At 46.3% G+C, this 19067-nt stretch overlaps 1 protein-coding gene across 1 annotated transcript; it reads left to right on the top strand.

Annotated features, from left to right (window-relative positions):
* Positions 1 to 5378: 5378 nt before the first annotated feature.
* Positions 5379 to 10081, top strand: EEF1A1 (eukaryotic translation elongation factor 1 alpha 1). Its single transcript, XM_049817893.1, has 8 exons — positions 5379 to 5469; positions 6305 to 6497; positions 7424 to 7603; positions 7742 to 8038; positions 8302 to 8452; positions 8650 to 8906; positions 9125 to 9359; positions 9679 to 10081. The coding sequence occupies exons 2-8, from the start codon at positions 6354 to 6356 to the stop codon at positions 9801 to 9803; spliced, it is 1389 nt and encodes a 462-aa protein (XP_049673850.1). The 5' UTR covers positions 5379 to 5469; positions 6305 to 6353; the 3' UTR covers positions 9804 to 10081.
* The last annotated feature ends 8986 nt before the right edge of the window (positions 10082 to 19067 follow it).

Here is a 19067-nt window from a genome sequence, read left to right as displayed (position 1 = left end):
GATATAAACCTCTTCTAGGAATCTACCTATAAACTTTGTCTCCCTCCTTGAAAACTTGCCTTTACTTGGGTCAGTAGGAAAGGCAGAAAGGGGGGAATGCAGAAGGTCTGCAAGATGAGAATGGGGATTTACAGGTTTTCTGTTGACAAACTTCCAGCTTGCTAAGTGCAGAAGCCAGCTCCAAACCTGCTATAGCGAGAGGCAGCAAAATTCACCTTACGAGCAGACATTTAGCAAAGCTATCGGAGCATAGCTTAATTGCTGTGAGGGCTTGGAGGAGACCTCTAAAATGCAAGGTCAGTGGATGAGGAGTTGAGGTCCCACTTAAAGGCTTTGGCACAGGCTTGTCAGCACAAAAGGACGTACACCTTGCTTTTGGCAAAATTATTTTTAGCAGAAGAGACCAGAGCTTTAAAATGGAATTTTGGAAGTTTGTGATAAATTGAGAACAAGAGCTAAACTGCCCTCACCGAGTGGATTTCTGTTCAGTAACTGATGCTTTCTTTATGCACAATGCACTTCATATATATATATATATATACACACACATACACACATATATATTTTTATGCGTCCATTTCGGGTATTCTTTGAATTGAACTCCTAGAAGGGCTTACCATTCATTTAGGGTGTCCAAAAGGTGGTGGGGTATAGTAAAAATGTGATTCCGTTTGGGGAAAAGGAGCATATGCTCTAGCCTTTTTGCTGTTGGAAAACACTAATGCAAAACCACAGAACAGTTTAACAAATTATATTGTTTCACCATAATGGTGGTTACTTCATCAGTCCTTCACCTTTATTCTGCATTGGTGTCTAGTAACTCAGCTTTTTGCCTGGGGCCAGGTCATCAGCTGGTGTAAATTGGCCTAGCACTAATGAAGCATATGAAGCTTCGTCAGGTGTCTACAAGTGAAGGGTCACTTTCTGGTGAAACTAAAGGAGGAATTTCTTCTTGGATCTGAAGTCCTCTAGTTGTCTGCATGTAGATTCCCAGTCACTGTTCACTTCCAGAACACTCTTGCTGAAGAAGTCACCTGCGAGTTTCTTTTTGTCCCGCTTAGGACACTTCTGCTCTAAATCAGATATTTTCATTTTCTAGCTCAGTAATGCAGACCTCCACAGAACAGAGGTTTAAATACAGCTGTCAGTTCTGGTCGCACCTGCAGTACGCTGACTCTGTCTGATACTAAACCCTCAGGATCCTGGTTCAACTGGTACTAAACATTCAATATAAGGTTCAGCTGGTACTAAACATTCAGTATAAATTAGTCTTTTCATGCTGTGGATAAATGTGGTTTGAAAAGATTGTCCAAAGGATATTTTTTTCGAAGCAGACTGTCCTCTAAGCATTAGCGCTTTACCCGTTGTAAATGCTGTAACTGGAACAGTAGTGTTTCCCACAGGAAACTTGTTTTAGGGGAAACAATGCCTTTTTAAGAGGCTCAGGTTAAGTTATTCAGAAGCCTCTGAAATTGTAGCCACTTATTCATCCGAATAATATTCTCAATAGTTCTGAAGACCACTCTCTTATTCCTCCTACTCTAAGATCTTATTTTCTGAAACTATAAGCAAGGCCAGCTATGAGATCAGACAAGGTTGTCGAGGGCTTTATCCAGTCCAAGTATTAAAGACTGCCAGGGATGGAGTGGTTTATTTTGTGCTGTCTCCTAAGACAGTAACTTAAAGTGTATTTACCGTTGTCTTTTCCTTTCACCGAGTAATTTCATTTATATAAAAATATCAGCTACTACTACAGAGCTAACTAACTTTCAAAAGAAGCTTTTTTCAAGTAGTTTAGATTACCTCACCCTGTTCAGTTAAACCTTTTTTTTTAAAGCAGGTTTTCTGTCTAATCTCTTCATACCTGAATAACACCATTATTCTATTAATTGTTCTTTTATTTATTAAGCAGATGATTGTAAAATCTGGTAGTAAGTGTTAGGATCATGTAGGCAAAAGGATTTCATAACAGATATAGATGCTTTTTATTTCTGTTACGAATCAATGCATTAAAGAACACTTAACAGATGGAAGTAAAGCTTTGTGCTCATGCTGTAGTTTATGCTGAACATTTGGACTACTGTACACACAATGATAATTGTAACGTAGGGATTAGAAAGCATTTCACAGTAGGAGGTTAACTGTATTACAAATAATGCTGTGTACCGGAATCTGGTTTTGCTAATCACCAGTTACTATGGGTAATTTTGGACTGCTTTTCCATCGTACTTTCTGAAAGTGCCCTCAAGAAATCTTAGTGCCTCTTCCATACACAGTGAGCTTGATAAACTGTATTTATCAGATGTGTTTAAAGTCTTGTGCTTATGAAGTCTGTTTGCTTACACTCCTGAATGACCTTGTTGATTGCAGTTAAAATAGCTGTATAGGCGCTAGTTATCGTCATCTTTCTGCAGGAATCTGACCAAAAAATATGCCACTTCCACATGTATGTGGAAGAGAGTTAAAATACTTCAGCGAGCACGTCTATAGGTTTCTACAATACAAATGCTTTAGAGAACGCTTCTATGTGTTCTTACATATGTGGACATAGGTTATTGCAGTTTAGCGTACGCTCACCAGTGGTCGAGGGAGAATGAGTCATTTTTCCCCACAAAGTCCTCCTGTTTCTGAAGTCAGTCTGGATTTAATAAGCACTATTCCAAAGCCTGAGAGACCTTGACTTCTTGAAATCTCTTATCTCCCTTTCTTCCTAAATGTTTCATATCAAAGAGATTAGTTTTGCCAAAAGAACAAAATCTAAAATTTTTAACAGGCTATTTGCGTACAGGATTTAGTCCAGTGTATGCCTATCTGTGTTGGCTGAGAGGGTTCTTCAGAATGCATTTCCACTGAATTATGTGAGGCTACTCATATATCTGAAGTTCCCCAGCTGTATAAATATTTGTGAGATTGATAATAGGAATGTTCCGCTAATAGAATGGACAATGAGAGTTATACTAGTTTTTGAGAGAATAAAAGCATGCATTGGACAGATTAAAGAGGAAATAATAAAATTCTTTTGAAAACTCAATTAAAGGAATGGAGGGGAAAAAAAAGCAACTGTTGTAGACTTGAACTAGGACCGTGGTTAAAAGTTGGTCCAGCAAACTCAGTTTCCATAGATTTCAGCTGTGTACGTACCACAGAAATTGCCGTCTTAAGAAATACATAGTTCTGAATGCCTTTATTTATGAAATAGTCCTATAAAAAAAAAGGCCCTTAAAAAAAAGAAATGTGCCGTTTAGTATGGGCCATGTAAGAAATCAGGAACACATTTCCGTTCTCTCCCTGTTGAGGCACAAGTCATTGACTACATTTGGAAAGTGTTAAACTACCTTTTTATGAGAATGGATACTTTGACAGATCAGTCCATTAAAAATACCCCCTACTGACATATACATTTTAGAAGCTAACTTCAAACCATCCCGAATAATAAAGTTTTTTAGCTGTGTTTACAAACAGTCTTTGCTTTATAGGAGACCCGGGAAGTGCTGCTCAGCTTTTGTACCAAGTATCACCCTTTGGTCCTCAACCTGAGCCACTAAATCCATTTATGGTAATGCGTTTCCATTTCCAGAAAGTGATCCACCTCCCTTTTCCTGCCCTTCTATTATTGTGTCTTCATATGCAGTGTCTTCACTAGTAACTGCCCCCAAATGTTAGTTTTGAGGAAAGCTGAACCACCTCTAGCTTCCCCCCTGCGCCTGACACTAATCTCTGCCTAAAAACATAGGAGAGGAAGAGAAAGAACTTGATGACTTTATTCCTTTCTTAAAAATCAGTGAGTTTAACAATAAACAAGCCTTTTTGCAGGTTTTATTCTGAAACTGGGGGTTTGTGTAAAAGTTGTATTCTAAACTCAGCATCTTCTCTAACGTGACATCTCTCAAATCACTTTTTAATTTTGCATGTGAAAAAATACCAGGTATTGTGGAAACACTTCAGTTCAATAACCGTCCATGAAATACGGAGTTTACAGCCCTTCACGGTAGTGAATTTGTGATGCTGGGTGTATCTCAGCTAGAGAAACTTGGAGTCAAGTGAACGACTAGATGCATGAGACGGTAGGGTTTGGGAGTTTTTGTTGTTGTTTTTTTGACCAAGAAGCTATTTCCATGCTTTACAACTGCAATCTGAAGAGCATACCAACAAATGAATGGTATTATAGTTGCCTATACGTAAGTGACTGTTTCTAACCAGGCACATAATGTACCTGAAGAAAATGGAGCATGTAGCTTTGTTTCCTTTGCAGATCATTTTAAAAGAACACACACAGAGATTTGTTCAGCTTCTCAGTTTAATTTCACTTGAATAGGTATAGGAGATATTGAATAGTTGGTGGATTTTCTTACATGGGTTAGGAGCGAGTAAACCAGAGAACAATCCACGGGAATCACGAGGGCTTTTGTTTCTGATGTTGTGAGCTGTTCTGTGACTCCTCGTTGCCGTGCTTTCAAAAATAATTTGCTAGGGCTGCCAGTTTTCTCGTGTGAAAATACAGCATGGGGGCACTCCTTGCAGTTTGGGTTTCTTACACAGAAGCCGTGTATCCTAAATGCTTAAGTGATTCTCTTTAACGGGTTTGCACCTGGCTGCGTCTTCGCTTCAGGTGCGTCCACCTCGATCGGTATTTTTGTGCCCTAGTTTTCCGAGTCAACTTTTGTTCTCTGACAGAAAGAAAGAAAAAAACTTGTGGGTTTGGTTTTTTTTTTTTTTTTAAAAAAAAAGGCCCAAACGCTTCTGTTACTTTTTCTGATGTAAGAAGCATCATGGAATTCCTGCTCTCCCCCACCTCCTTGCCCACCTCTCTCTCTGGGGGACCCGACTCTGGTGAGGGGGGGGGGGGGGGGTGTCTTCCATTCCGTAGCCTTAAGCACGAGTCACCGTAACTCCCCGTCCGCGTTCTTTGGTGTCCCTAACAAGAAACTCCATTAATTGGCCTGGGACGATTCCCCAGGGCCTTTCTTTACCCGCAGCACCGGGCCATGATGCAACGCGTGACGCCTTCTCCTCACACCCGTCCCCCGCCGCCCCACAGCCCCCAGGAGGGGCCGGGGTTGTTCCCCCCCGCCCCGCTCCACCTCAGAGGAAGGCGGCCTGCTCCCGCCCGTCCCACCCGGCCGCTGATCGCTCCTCCGCGCTGGGAGGGCTCGCCTCCGCTCCACCGACCCCCGCTAACCACCCCTGACCGCTCTCCGCTCCACAGGGGAACGGCTGTGGGGGGGTCCCGGTCCGGGCCCCCGGTCGCCGCCTCAGGGATGGGGGAGATGGGGGGGGGGAGGGGCGGGGAGCGCCCTTTGCCCGCGCGGCCGCCAGGGCGGGGCTGCGGGGGGGGCGTGTCGGCGGGGCCGCCGGGAGTGGTGACGTGTCGCTTAGGCCCCGCCTCCCCCCACGCCAGGCTATATAAGGGGCGGCGTTCACGCCGTCGGTCTTTTTCGCTACGGGTTTGCCGCCGACGCCGTCTCGCAGGTGAGGGGCGGCCGCGCGGGGCAGGCCGGGGCCGGGCCGAGGGGCCGGGCCGGGGGCACCGCGCACCCGTGGGGGCTTGGGGAAGGAGGAGGAGTGGGGTGGGGGAGAGGGAGGGGAGGAGGGAAAGAAAGCGCACGGCGGGGAGATGGCGGCGCCTCGTCCTCCTCCTCCTCCTCCTCCATCCCACACGGTCCTCGCTGTGCCCGGGGCTGCGGGCCGGGGAGCGGCGTGGGCATGTCGGCGTGGGGGGGAGAAGCCCCTGCCCTGTGTGTGGAGAGGTGGGGGGGGGGGGGGGCGGTGGGGCCGGGACGCGCGGTGCGTGGCGGGTGGGGGTGGGGGTGTGGAAGGGAGCACGAGTTGTTAAAAAAAAAAAAAAAAAAAAATGGCCGCTCGGCTTCCCTGCCTGCCGCCAGTTCCACAAAATGGAGGACGCGGCGGCCCGGGCGGGGTGAGTCACACAAAGGAGCGGGCCGGCCCCGCCCTCCGCGCTGCCCCCTCAGCCCCGCCGGCCCCGCTCCCCGGCCGCCGCCGGTAACTCGAGCCCGGAGGCGGCGGCGGGGCGATGCGGGGAGGGGGCGACCCCAGGGGCGGGAGGGCGGACGGTGGGGGCCCCCGGCCGGCGCCCGCCCCGCTTCGCTCCTCCCTTCCCTTCCCCTGCCGGCGGGGCGGAGCCGGGGCCTCCATCCCGGCCGGGCCGCCATGGCCGACGGGTTCCCGCCGAGCGGGGCGGGGGAGGGCGATCGCTCCGGGAGGCGTAACCCTTGGGTTGGGTTTTTTTTTATTTTTTATTTATGTGGTTTTTTTGTTTTTTTTTTTTTTCTGGGGAAACTTCCAGGTGTCGATTCTCTTTTTGCCGAAAGAAAGAACTTGACTAACATCCGAAAATGGGAAAGGAGAAGACCCACATCAACATCGTCGTCATCGGCCACGTCGATTCTGGCAAGTCCACCACCACCGGCCACCTCATCTACAAATGCGGTGGTATCGACAAGAGGACCATCGAGAAGTTCGAGAAGGAAGCCGCCGAGGTGCGTGGGCCGCTGACGTCCCGCAAAATTCCTTCAGGCGGGAGCGCGTAAAGAGAGACCCCAGTTGCGATGCTGAAGTTGCAAACCGTTTTGCGGCCAGAGGGAGGCGGTTTGGTCGCAGCTGCCCCAGTAGCCGAACAAGGGCGCGAGTGTTGCGTGGCCACGGGGCGGCGGTCAGGCTGCCGTTGTCCCCGTGGCTGAACGAGCGCCAAAGCGTTGAATCCGCCATTACGTTAGTTGGCTGAGAAGCACGGAGCGAAGGGGCGGGGGGGAAGTAGTCTAAAGCTATGTCTGCGTAATTGCGCCTGGAATCATAACTTAAGTGGAGTTCCCAGCTGCGGTCTTTGCTTACATGTAGCCAAGGATAACATTAAAGAAGTTGCTTTGATAAGGTTTACTTCTGAAAATGAGAAGGATATGGATTTTGGTGTTTGAGCCTATGGAAAGTCTTACCGAGCATAGTTTTTCTGTGTAATAACAGCATAGGGCTTAATAAGCACATTGCAGAATGAAACGTAGCAAATGTTGGGCTGAGTGGCAGTTAAAATGTTGGTTATTGCAGGGATTGCATTAGTAAGAGAACTTAAATTTGTAGAGGACACTTGATAGTAGGGCTTAGCCTCAAGAGATCTCTCATAAAGATGTGTTAGGGCAATTAACAAGCTGTCAAGAGGGCCAAACTGTCAACAGGTTAAATAACAGAAAACATTTGGCATTTCTCACTAGTAGTGCCAAGTGTATCTTGTTGCTTGTTTTACGAGCAGCAACATTTTTCAGCATTAAACCACTTACTATTCTTGGATTTTGCTCTTTACCCAGTCTGAGATTCTGCTGAACTAACTGCAAATACCTGTCATTCTTTAAAAAAAAAAAAAAAGGCAGGGAAAAACTAATTTTTTTTTTTTTTTTTTTTTTTTAATCCATAGATGGGCAAAGGTTCTTTCAAATACGCCTGGGTCTTGGACAAGCTGAAAGCTGAGCGTGAGCGTGGTATTACTATTGATATTTCCCTGTGGAAATTTGAAACAAGCAAATACTACGTCACCATCATTGATGCTCCTGGACACAGAGACTTCATTAAGAACATGATTACTGGAACTTCTCAGGTATGTAAATAGAACTAAGGATTTGGGGAGTTCAGGCAGGTTGTTCCTTGGTTGGTTGGGGGGGAGGGGTTCCCATAATACCTTGGCACATGGTGCAAGCATTATAATGAGGGGGGTTTTTTTTCTTTCTTTTCAAAGGCTGATTGTGCTGTCCTGATTGTTGCTGCTGGTGTTGGTGAGTTCGAGGCTGGTATTTCCAAGAACGGGCAGACCCGTGAGCATGCCCTTCTGGCCTACACTCTAGGTGTAAAACAACTCATTGTTGGTGTCAACAAGATGGATTCCACTGAGCCACCTTACAGCCAGAAGAGATATGAAGAGATTGTCAAAGAAGTCAGCACTTACATCAAGAAAATTGGCTACAACCCAGACACTGTAGCTTTTGTGCCAATTTCTGGTTGGAACGGAGACAACATGTTGGAGCCTAGCTCTAACGTAGGTTTGACATTCGTTTATGTTAAGCAATGAAACTAGGAGGATTATTGAGATAAATTATGCAATAGTAAAATGCACATGTTTTTTAATAGTTATGTTTGGAAGTGTCGAGGTCAAAAGTGAAATCCCAGCCCTTCACAAATTGTTACTCTGCAATAGCGTACTGTGATAATGCTAAGATAAGATATGTGGTCTTTTCTAGCCTTGTGCTATTAAAATTGGCAGACTGTTTATGCCTGGGCTTATTTTTTTTTTTTTTCCAGATGCCCTGGTTCAAGGGATGGAAGGTTACCCGAAAGGATGGCAATGCCAGTGGAACCACCCTCCTTGAAGCTTTGGACTGTATCCTGCCACCGACTCGTCCAACTGACAAACCTCTGCGTCTGCCTCTTCAAGATGTCTACAAAATTGGCGGTATGTGTTCTCTGTAATGCTTCTCGCTTGCCAGCAACAGGTAGTGCGTGGGACAGAAATACAGTTGTTTGCCCGAGAGCTTTTTTTTTAAAGTGGAGAATGTACAGTACTTGCCTCAAGTGGTTTTTTGTTGTTTTTTTTTTCTGTAAGGGCATGAATTCATTGAGCTGAATTACTAACGTTGCTTTCTCTTGTAGGCATTGGTACTGTACCAGTTGGCCGTGTGGAAACTGGTGTTCTGAAGCCAGGGATGGTGGTTACTTTTGCCCCTGTCAATGTTACAACTGAAGTAAAATCTGTCGAGATGCACCACGAAGCCCTGAGCGAAGCTCTGCCTGGTGATAACGTTGGCTTCAATGTTAAGAACGTGTCTGTGAAAGATGTTCGCCGTGGCAATGTTGCTGGTGACAGCAAGAACGATCCTCCAATGGAAGCTGCTGGCTTCACTGCACAGGTAATTTCTGCAGCTGTTTGAAGGTGTTTGAAACGTAGCTGTGGATTGTGAAATACTAGTCTTGTTCGTTCTTACTAGTAGGCTAAGCTATAAAGTGACATGGACTTGTGTTCTGAGATGTATTTGCTTGAAGCAAACCACGTGAAAGCCCTGGCTGTGTAAGACACATCAGTATTGAGAATTATCCCAGTATTAACTTCGCTTTCGTGGTTCTCTAGGTTATTATCCTGAACCACCCTGGCCAAATTAGCGCTGGTTATGCCCCTGTGCTGGATTGCCATACCGCTCACATTGCATGCAAATTTGCTGAGCTCAAAGAGAAGATTGATCGTCGTTCCGGCAAGAAGCTGGAGGATGGCCCCAAATTCCTGAAATCTGGAGATGCTGCCATCGTTGATATGATCCCTGGCAAACCCATGTGTGTTGAGAGCTTCTCTGATTATCCTCCTCTCGGTAAGGCATCTCCTAAAACGTGTTAATGCTGAGCTCTGGAAAAGACACTCCTCGATTTCTAGTATGGGGACGTAGTGTGTTCTGTAAATAGCTCTTAAAAGCTGTGGCTTGATTAGAAACTCTTGAAGTAGAACCAAAACTTGAGCGCTGCAGGGGTCCTCTCTAGGTGATGATGTATCTGTCCCGGCCTCATGCAGTTCACTGTCCTGGGGCAGTGTTTGGCCACTTAGCCCAAGTTGCCTGTTGCCGCTGTGCAGATGATGCTTGTGGGTATGTAGCCCTAGACAAAAGTCATAAAAAACCATGCTCTTGTTTTCAGGTCGTTTTGCTGTGCGTGACATGAGACAGACGGTTGCTGTTGGTGTCATCAAGGCAGTTGACAAGAAGGCTGGTGGAGCTGGCAAGGTCACAAAGTCTGCCCAGAAGGCCCAGAAGGCTAAATGAAAATTCTGTACATCAGCTGCCACCTCGGTCTTAATCAGTGGTGGAAGAACGGTCTCAGAACTGTTTGTCTCAATTGGCCATTTAAGTTTAATAGTAAAAGACTGGTTAATGATTACAATGCATCGTAAAAGCTTCAGAAGGAAAGGAATGTTTGTGGACCATTTGTTTCGTGGCAGTTTAAGTTATTAGTCTTTAAAATCGATAAATTTTTTAAAATGGAAACTTGACCAAAAATCTGTCACAGAATTTGAGACCATTAAAACAAAAGTTCAATGCTACGTCTCTGTGTTCTTTGGGTTAACGTTAAAGTTCATAGAAAAACCGCTGTACAGCCCTGGTGGGATCAGAAAGGATGAATGTTACTTGAGGGTGTTCAGAAACCGCAAAGCAAATACTCAAAATTTGTTGTTTCTGAAGAGTAGAGCAAAATTCAGCTGCAGGTTTAGTTTTAACTGATCTAAGCCTTAAAAAAAATTTACTTCTATGGTGCTTTCTTCTTTAAAGATAGTTTCTAGATTGGATAGCACAAATAACAGGTAACAGTTTTGGTATTTTGGTGCATTCTGTGATGCACTGAGTAAGCCAAGAAAACTTTATATTGGGGAAAAAGAAATAGTGTAAACAACACATTTAACCTTGAAAAAGCATAAACAAAAGAATCAAGTGTTCAGTTTCCCCTAAGTCTTGTACACATTTTTGTAATTGTTAGCAGAAACAGATGTTTTTCTTGGGGAACTGATTAACTGTTGTGTAGATCTTTCAAGATGAAACACTTAAATCTAAATGTTTTCTAATATATAGTAAGACATTCAATAGCTAAGTTTCAAAAACAAATTCTGTTTAGAAGGATGCTTTGATGCTTGTTGAGCAATCTCCGAATGACCCACCATTACAGCTGCTTGCTCAGTTTTTATTTCAAGAACAAAGCTTGGGAGAGAAACTGGCAGGTGTTTCCACTGACTTTTCAACAGGACGGTGTTGAGGCACCTGTCCTGCTTGATGGTTTTGAATTTTTGAACTTTGGGTCAAGGATGTTTTTAGGATGCCTGCTTGGAGAACATACTGGTGCATTTCCCAGAGCGATGTGATCAGTGCGTGCTGCTGTGTCGGCACCAAATGATGTGGTGGGACCGTATGCTTGCTCCCTTTTTGACAATGAGGTTGAAGATTCGGTTCAAACGGTCGGCTGAAGTGGAACTGGGTAATTAGTCCAAAAGATTACTATTGACTCCTAGATCAATAATTCAAGAAAAACATTTTGGGCTATAAGAAATACCAGCTGTAATAAATGGGGATTGCAGAACAAAAGTCTTGCTTTGAATTGGTAGATGGAGACAAGCAGTTAATGGATAATCAGATCTGGCTTGCATAATGATGCAGCTGTTTTACTAACCTTTAACATTATTTCCCCACAGTATCCCCACATCAGTTCAAAAAGAATTCGGTATCTTTGAAGGATTATTGTTCCATGACACCAGTATGTTTGTTCTGTCTGTAACGGCTCTCTTCTCGTTTGTTTTCCTTTCCTTCTTCAGCTATGTGCTTGCTCTGCAGGAACTTGTAACATATCTGTATTGCTTGGATATGCCTGGATAATCCTGAACTGCTATTATTTTCATGCTGTTTGTTTGCTTTGGTTGGATCTTTTCTCCTTTTCTGCTCACCTTCTGTGTCTTAACTACAGTAAAACCTTGGAGCATTACACACCATGTTTGAAGGTACAGATGTACCGAGTACAGCGGAAGCGAGGGCTAGAGCGCTTCAGTCTCTAGAAGACTACGGAATTCAGTAAAGGAATCTCATCGTGATTCTTAAATTCTACTGCTAAAGGTTTGTTAGTTTTATCCCCAAGGCAACAGGAAGTACATAACTTTAAAGTTGAGGCAGGTGTCCTGTTGCCATAATAAAGCTATAAAATATCTTGCAAATCTTTGCATGCTGTTCCGTTAAACTGCTGACTTTTTTCCAAGAGACTTTGGCCGAACTGGTTCAGCAAAGGTCAAAGTTCTAATCTGGATGAAAAGGAAAACAGCTTTGGTGCAGACAGCGTTTTCAGCGCAGCTTTCTGCCCGTTGGATTTCTTGCACGTTCCCGTGTAGGTGCGGGATATTTGGTTTGGCTGGCTGCGGTCTGGATACGCAGTATCCAGTCTGCGGGCAGTTCCTCTGTCCTGTTTGCACGGTGTTGTCTTCAGCTGGGTGTATTTGCTCTGTTACAGTTTGGAAGTTACCTTGTAATAAGCAACTGATTCAAACTGAAGCCTTAAGGCAAAGTAAGGTTTGAAATAGAATTAGGTGTTTGAAGTGTCTCTGATCCTAACAAGCAGAAGTTGAAGGAAGGGCAGCAACTGAAGGCAGGCAGCGCGGCTCTTCCAAGAGGCCATTTTCTTCTGATGAACTGGGCGTAGATCAGAAAAACCGCACAGCCTGGCGGCTGAAAAAGCCGCCTGGGAGGATGTTTCATGTTAGAACGGCCCAGCTGATGGGGCGGGAGCGTCAGCGGCGTAGTTCCGGGCCTCTAGGAGAAAAACGCTGAAGCCGTAGAGGACCAGGCAGTATCTGTTGCAGCTAACCCGTTTACTTTGTACGCAGTAAAAGACTAGACACTTGGGAGTGCTCTGCCTGTGCTACTAGCAATTGCTTTCAAGTATTCAAAACCTCAATTTTACACATTCTGGGGTTTTTTTCTCTCTTTTTTTTTTACTATTGTAGACCAGTTTTGCTTTCTATGCACTAATGCAATGCCATCTCAGTTCTTTTATTAATCTTTGACTACCTGGGGAAATTGTTAGACTTTTGTAAACAAAACTTGGGAATAAAACTACTTTGGTCAAACTTTTAATAAACGTAAATAGTTGGAGAACTGTATTTGTCTTCTGACTGCTTATTTCTTCAAGCAACTTTCACAGCTGTCTTTAACTCTTTCCATACTGTCCTGTAATGCTGGTGATGTTTATACAGAAGCATGAAAGCAGACTGCTGTGCTGAAGTAGCTAGCTACAAAGGCAGAAAACAGGCTAGAATACCAAATTTATTTAACCTTTTTTGAGTTTTACTGCTGAAGGTGGCAGTGGGGAGCTGGAAGGTTGAAAAGTAATTCCCTTTCTAGTTGATGATGTGTGCTTTGGAAGTCTACAGGGCTTTTAGTCCACAGAAATATTCCAAAAATGCATGCGGTGAGGTATTTGGGGACGCAAAGCCTGGTCTGTGTAGGGAAAGGGAGCAGCAGAGTTGTAGCGGCTGTAGTCGAGTAATTTCTTGCTCAGTTTTGTTTCCCTAGGTGAATGTTTTAGGCTGGAATAAAATGGGCTCTGCTCAGGCTACTACCCCAAGGTATTTTAATTATCGTATCTCAAACCAGCTTGTGCAAGGCTAGTAACTGGAATAGTTAATTTTACTGAAATTGCAGGTGAAAGACTCATTCAGGTTCTGATTGGTGCTGGCTGAGCTCGCCTGTTTTTTCCCTGCCTGCTGCCCGCACTTTCAGATGACCGGGGATGAGTTTTGCTCTGTGCCTCCTTCAGAACAACGCGGTTCCTTTCCCTTGCCTACCTTGAGGTGGCTGCAGAACTCCTCACCAGCTGCTTAACATCCTTTGCGAGGTCCAACTCGGCTTGACTTCTCCCAAGTCTCACTTCAGCTGTTTGCTCCTGGATCTAAAATGCATCTTCTTTTGCTGATCAGCTGGTTGTCTTTTTTTTTTCCCCCCCCCAGTTCTATGGTTTGTGCTTCTCTGAGGTCCTGCTCAAAGTGGCTGCTCTACCTGAAGCCTGGTTCTACAAGAGTTTTTTTCTCTTGCCTTTCAGTGCAAATTACAAATTCCTGGCAGTATTAGCACCTTTGAGTTTATGATGATCACTTTCAAGTCCTCAAATCCCTCATGTTGCTTGACTGCACCAAAGAGTACTTTCTGTCTAGGAGTTCAGCTTTCTGAAACTGCAAATCTTAAACAATAGCCAAACCATAAGCTAAACAGAAGAATAAACCGTGACCATGGAAAATAACCTTGGGCCGAATTATCATCTCTCCTGCAATGCTCCTACTCCTTACCAAGGGGAAGGCCAAAACCACTTCAGGAGGAAGAAGGGAGCACCCAGGGTGCTTTTAAAAGAGCTGAAGCAAAACCCGGTAGATGGCAAAAGCGCATTGGTTTCCAAGACAGAAGCTGTGGGGGTTTTAAGCCTTTCTTGAACCCTCTTTAATCCCTTCAGATTATTTCTGCATTAAAAATCAATGACATCATTGCCTACCTTTTTTTAAAATGAGGTTACCGTCTCTGGCTGCCTATCAGTAATTCTTGAATCCTTTGTTTCAAGTATTTACACAACATAATTCCGATCTGCTAGCTTCTCTGCGCTGATAAGCTGACAGTTAAACACGTGTTTTCCTCGAAAGCTGCTGGGTGAAGTACGGAGGAAACGTGGAAATCAATGGAAGTGCAATTCTCCTATGGGCCATCTCCGGGCTGCCAGGGAGCTGCGCCTGTGCTTCACAGCTCTGAATTTGTGCAGGTTTTGTTTACTTCTTCCTTTAAAAACACAAAGCAATTTGAAGGTAGGTAAGGTCTCGGTGGTGCAGCGTCCCTCACGGCCCAAAGGCGCGCTCCCAAGGATGCCGCGGTGCTAGGTCTGCCCTCCGGGTGCTGACATAACCTTGCGAGGGCTTTCTCCTGGCTCTTCTGAGCAAAACAGACCAGAAACCTGGTCGTCCTTCAGCAAAAGCATCTGCTAGCTCGGGCCCAGCGCAAATACAAGTCTGTGGGTTAACACACTTTTTTTTTTTTTTCATACTATGCAGTCACTGGAAATAACCGGAGCCAGCTCACCCCTAACGCCGAGCCCCACCTGCCCTGCCAGCAGCAGTCGCAGTCGCTTTTTCCCTTTCAGCCCAGTAAAATCTGGATTATTCAACACGAAGGGGAAGAGCCACATTTTCCCACCCCGGGTCCCTGTTCCACAGGGCTGAGGGCAGCCGGTGAGGCAGCCGACTCCAAACCCACACGGCAATGGAAAGGCAAGACAGCCTTCCCCTCCAGGAAGGGTTTTATTGGAGGTAGGGCTCTAATTTAAAAGAAAGTTTCGGATTCTGCTTATCTGCAGCCACCTGGGCACCTCTTCAGCAAAACTCTCACTTCTTTCTTTGATACATGTGTGTGTATCTATGTCTACACGCACACAGAGGTACGTGTATTTATTATAACCCATATACACGCATACAGAAATTAATAAGGTGCCTACTTTCTCTTTTTTTAAATTATTGCAGTTGCCAGACTTCTTAAAAATCCGCAGTTCCTGTTTTGAAGCCGGATTCTAAGCTAACTCCTCAGTAAATAGAGCGAACGCCCCCCGCCAAATGACTAAAAATTTAGTTATTGTTAATTATTTAGTATTTTTATACAATATTCTTTATATTATGTTATTCATTACTATATATTTAGTTACTGTTAGTAAATATTTAGTAAATATTTGGTTGTAGAAGCTGGGCTGTGGTTTCTGCTAACAGGACATGGGTATTTTGGAGAAAGAGGTGTAGGCTTGTTTGGTGTTAAGAGTTTTCTCTGTGTAAAACAAGCCCTTAAAGAGCCTTTCCCAGAGGAAAAAAAGAGGAGGTGAATTTAGGTGTAGTTATAGGTTTGCTCCCACTTGACTGTTACTTCCAGTAATAATAACTAATATTATGTAGTCTGCTGCTAAAGTGCTTTTCTGGATGGCAATACCCCAATTTTGGGGAGAAGGAGGGGCCGTGCGTGTGTGCACAGGGACCGGGGAAAGGAAAGAGCATCCCCTAACTCCGCTGCAGTCGCTTCCTCGCGAGGGTAATTCCTGCAACTCGTTTCTGGGCTGGAATCCCCGGGGATTTCTGCACACCCGAGGAGAAGTGAGATCACGGCATGCGACGACGTGACCTCTCTGCATCTGGTCCAGCCGCTTCCAGCTCCCGCCCGACGCCCATCACGGGGCCACCATCACCCTGCCAAAGTCCCGCGAGGTGCGGTGGGACAAGGACAAAAACCTCGCTCAGCGGTACTCACCCGCAGCAGCCTTTTCACTCGTGACTCCAAAAATCCCCTACGCTTACGACACAAGTCACCGCCCGGCCCCACGCAGCGATTTTCAAGTTCGGCCACCTAAAATCGCAACCGAGGAGACTAGTCACGAGCCGGCTGTCAGCTCCCCTCCCTTCTTGCTGCCCTGCAAGGCCCAGAGTGAGCTCATTTCCCTCCTGGCTCCACGCCTGCTCTTCAGTTAACCACATCAAGCGCCAAGTCGCTTGGAACGAGAACAGCGTGTGCTTACCGGTCCCCAGGGCTGCCTAAAAACCGTGTCTCCTGGGGCTTGCGCGGGGAGCTGGAGCTGATGTGAGAAGCGGCCGCCTTCGCCCGTCGCTTCGTCCTCCTCCCGTCTCCACCGCAGCACCGGCCTCGGCTGAACCACGTTTCTCCCGTGGTGGCCGTGCAGACCCGCTCCCGCGGCGGGGACGTGCCGGCTCCGTAGGGACACAAACGGGCAAGTTGGGACGAAGAGCTGTTCTGAGCCGGTGGGTCACAGCAGAGCACCCCAAGGAGATATCACAGGCTGTCAAAGTATCTAGGATTAAGTCTGCAAAGAAGCTGCAGCCTCCAGTTTTCAGGCTAGAAGATTTGCCACTACCGCAACTCCTTGGCATGGGGCAGGGGGGTCAAGGTCCCGTGATGGTGACTGTGGAGCCCGAGAGCCTCCGATGGGACCCCACCGCTCTCTCCCCGCTCAAGAGTTTACAGCTGCAGGGTTAAGCCTACACAGCAGTTTAGAAAGAAAAAAAGAGACAAGTTTTGTTTCCCCAAAGCATCCCTGTCGTTAAGGCAACAGATCAAGAATCAATCCTCTTTTCCTCTGCCCTTTTTGTAATCGCAATTGCAGAGCAAGTGTCTCTTCCAGCCGAATGCTCCAGCCACCACTAACTTTCAGCGCAAGAGGGGAAAGACACATTTTTATTTCTCACTAGCCCCGTGAAGCCACGGCAAGAGACAGAAACAAACCCCTGGAAGGACTCTGAGCAGCACAGGCCATGGTTTGGGGTGGGGGGGAGCACAGAGAGCACCTCCCCGGTGGAAAGGGCAGCTCCCAGGGGACAGCAGATTCCTCCTGCATCCACTAAACGGGATCTTGAGATACCTCTCACCGGCCAGAGGAGCACAACCTGGGGAGGTGCAGGCATCAAAGCTGATAGCCGCCCCCCCCCCAGCATCTAAAATGACTGCAAGTGCAAATTGTTACTTACCAAAGTGCCAGGGCAATGCTCAACGAGGAGGCACATCCGTGCTTGCAAGGGCCAGCAAAGCGGGGGACTAAAAGGCGAGCCGCTCCTGCGACATTCCAGCAGCACCGAGACCATCAAAGACTGGGTGGTGACAGCTTCTAGTGTCTCCTAGTGTAAAATGTCTTCCCATTTTTCTCTTGCTCTCATCTGCCATGCAGAAATAAAAAAAAAGGTGAAGAAACTGGGCAGTCCCAAGTACCATAGAAAATGAAAACTAGAATAGGAAAGTTGTCCTGAAAAATCTGGTACAAGGTAGAATGGTAGAGATCTGAGGAAATCTGGCTTGGGGAAAATAGCTGATCACCAGACCTGTGTTCTGCAGGAGGGAAAAAACCCGAGACTCACATCAAAACAGGGAGCACAAGGACACACGGTACATGCAATGAGTTAGGCCAACCTCAGCACACATCCGACCCTCCCCGCTTGCGCGGTCACGGAGAGGATTACAGGAGGACAAACTGCCATTCACGACCGCACAGCCAAGGAATAGCAAGCAGACATCCATGTTGAGGGCAGGCTCCTCCGGTTCTGCCCTTCCCATCCTGCTGGCCTTAGCGAGCCCCCAGCACCCCTGAGGGTCTATGCTCGCTTCGTCTTTGCGTAAAACCAAAACCTTGGGCCCTGTAACAAATCCCCAGTGGAGTCAGAAAGCAGATGTCTGCATCCTACCTGCCCGTGCTATTTACAGGAGATTATTTAGCCTTTCTCCGCTCGGTTTTCTTAACAAAATGAGTGATTTCACTTTAAAAGTCGTCTCGAACAAGAACTCTTCAACAAGCACAAGATGTTGCAGCAAGCCCTAGATGCATGAAACTAATACCTGACGAACAGCCAGTCCTCAAACTTGTGCGGGTGCCAGGTTTTCCGTTTCAGCAAATACGGACATCATTAACCACCGTACGTGAACAGAGGACACCCTGTCTTAACGGGGGAGCTCACCAGTGGCCCAAAACCCGCTTCACGCTGAAATACAGAGAGCACTTGTTACAAAAGATCTGCTGGAAAGCAATGCATCCCTGCGCTTCCGACTTCAATTTCCCCGAGTTAACTAACTCTCTCTCCCCTTTCTAACTCTTAGACCACGGCTGAGCATTATTAAATCGCTAAAAGTAAGAAGAGCAAAAGCCCACCCCCGCTTTTTCTTCGGTGCAGCCCAGCTCAGCGGAATCGCTCTTTTGATTTACACTGGGGTGCGTGAGACCAGAACCAAGGCCTTTGTAGCACAGAAATAAATTCAGCACAGAAAGATGAGGAAAACGTGTTTGCTTTTGTAGCAGGGTGCGATGGGCTTGCCTTTCAAGACCTGCACTGGAAACAAAGTTTTCCTGTGAAGTGACTGCTGGCAAGGACCAGGAAACGCAGATCTGAGCCTGCATGATCTACTTAAAACTGAGAGGAGGAAGGTGTCAATAGGGCTTCCTTCCTCCTCTGCAAAAACCTGGATCTAAGTTTTTACAGATGTAGGTACATCCAAACCAAACACAATACAAAGATAATGCAGTGAAGAAAGCATGACCAGAAGCTCCACTGCTTTGAATAGGTAGAGGCCCAGGGTTCAGGGCTTCTTTGGGTTCACATCGCTGGAATTTCAAGACCCCCATACCTGGAGCCCGAGCCTCACCGCAGAAAGCGTAGCTGCCTTCCTTACACTACTAAACTTAAGGCTTACAAGGTTGAATTCTTCAAGCCAACAAAGCTGAAAGGAAAATAGGCCACAGACATAAAGGGGCAAATACATGTTAGCTTTTCCGAGCTGTTCTGACATGAACGGACCTACAGACGCTGTCTCTAACGCTGTTCCGTACAAGCCAATAGCTGCTGACAGGGAGATGCTTTCCGGTGGGCAGGTGATGCCCCAAAGAAAGCTGTAAGCTCTGCCCACCCTCCTGCTGCATGACGGGGTCTCTGTCAACAAAAAGGATTTGCTCTGACTCCCTTCTCTGGACACAAAATGAACCACTCACAA

This window comes from Accipiter gentilis, chromosome 15, assembly GCF_929443795.1.
Source record: "Accipiter gentilis chromosome 15, bAccGen1.1, whole genome shotgun sequence".
NCBI classification, from domain to species: domain Eukaryota; kingdom Metazoa; phylum Chordata; class Aves; order Accipitriformes; family Accipitridae; genus Astur; species Astur gentilis.
The sequence above is the reverse complement of the archived record's forward strand: the minus strand, read 5'-3'. Positions and strand labels throughout refer to the sequence as shown.

Bases quoted from the DNA above. Each gene is read 5' to 3' on its own strand.
- EEF1A1 (XM_049817893.1), top strand. From the start codon at position 6,354: ATGGGAAAGGAGAAGACCCACATCAACATCGTCGTCATCGGCCACGTC. The intron at 7,604-7,741 runs GTATGTAAATAG...TTCTTTTCAAAG, and splicing joins TGATTACTGGAACTTCTCAG to GCTGATTGTGCTGTCCTGAT. The intron at 8,039-8,301 runs GTAGGTTTGACA...TTTTTTTTCCAG, and splicing joins TGTTGGAGCCTAGCTCTAAC to ATGCCCTGGTTCAAGGGATG.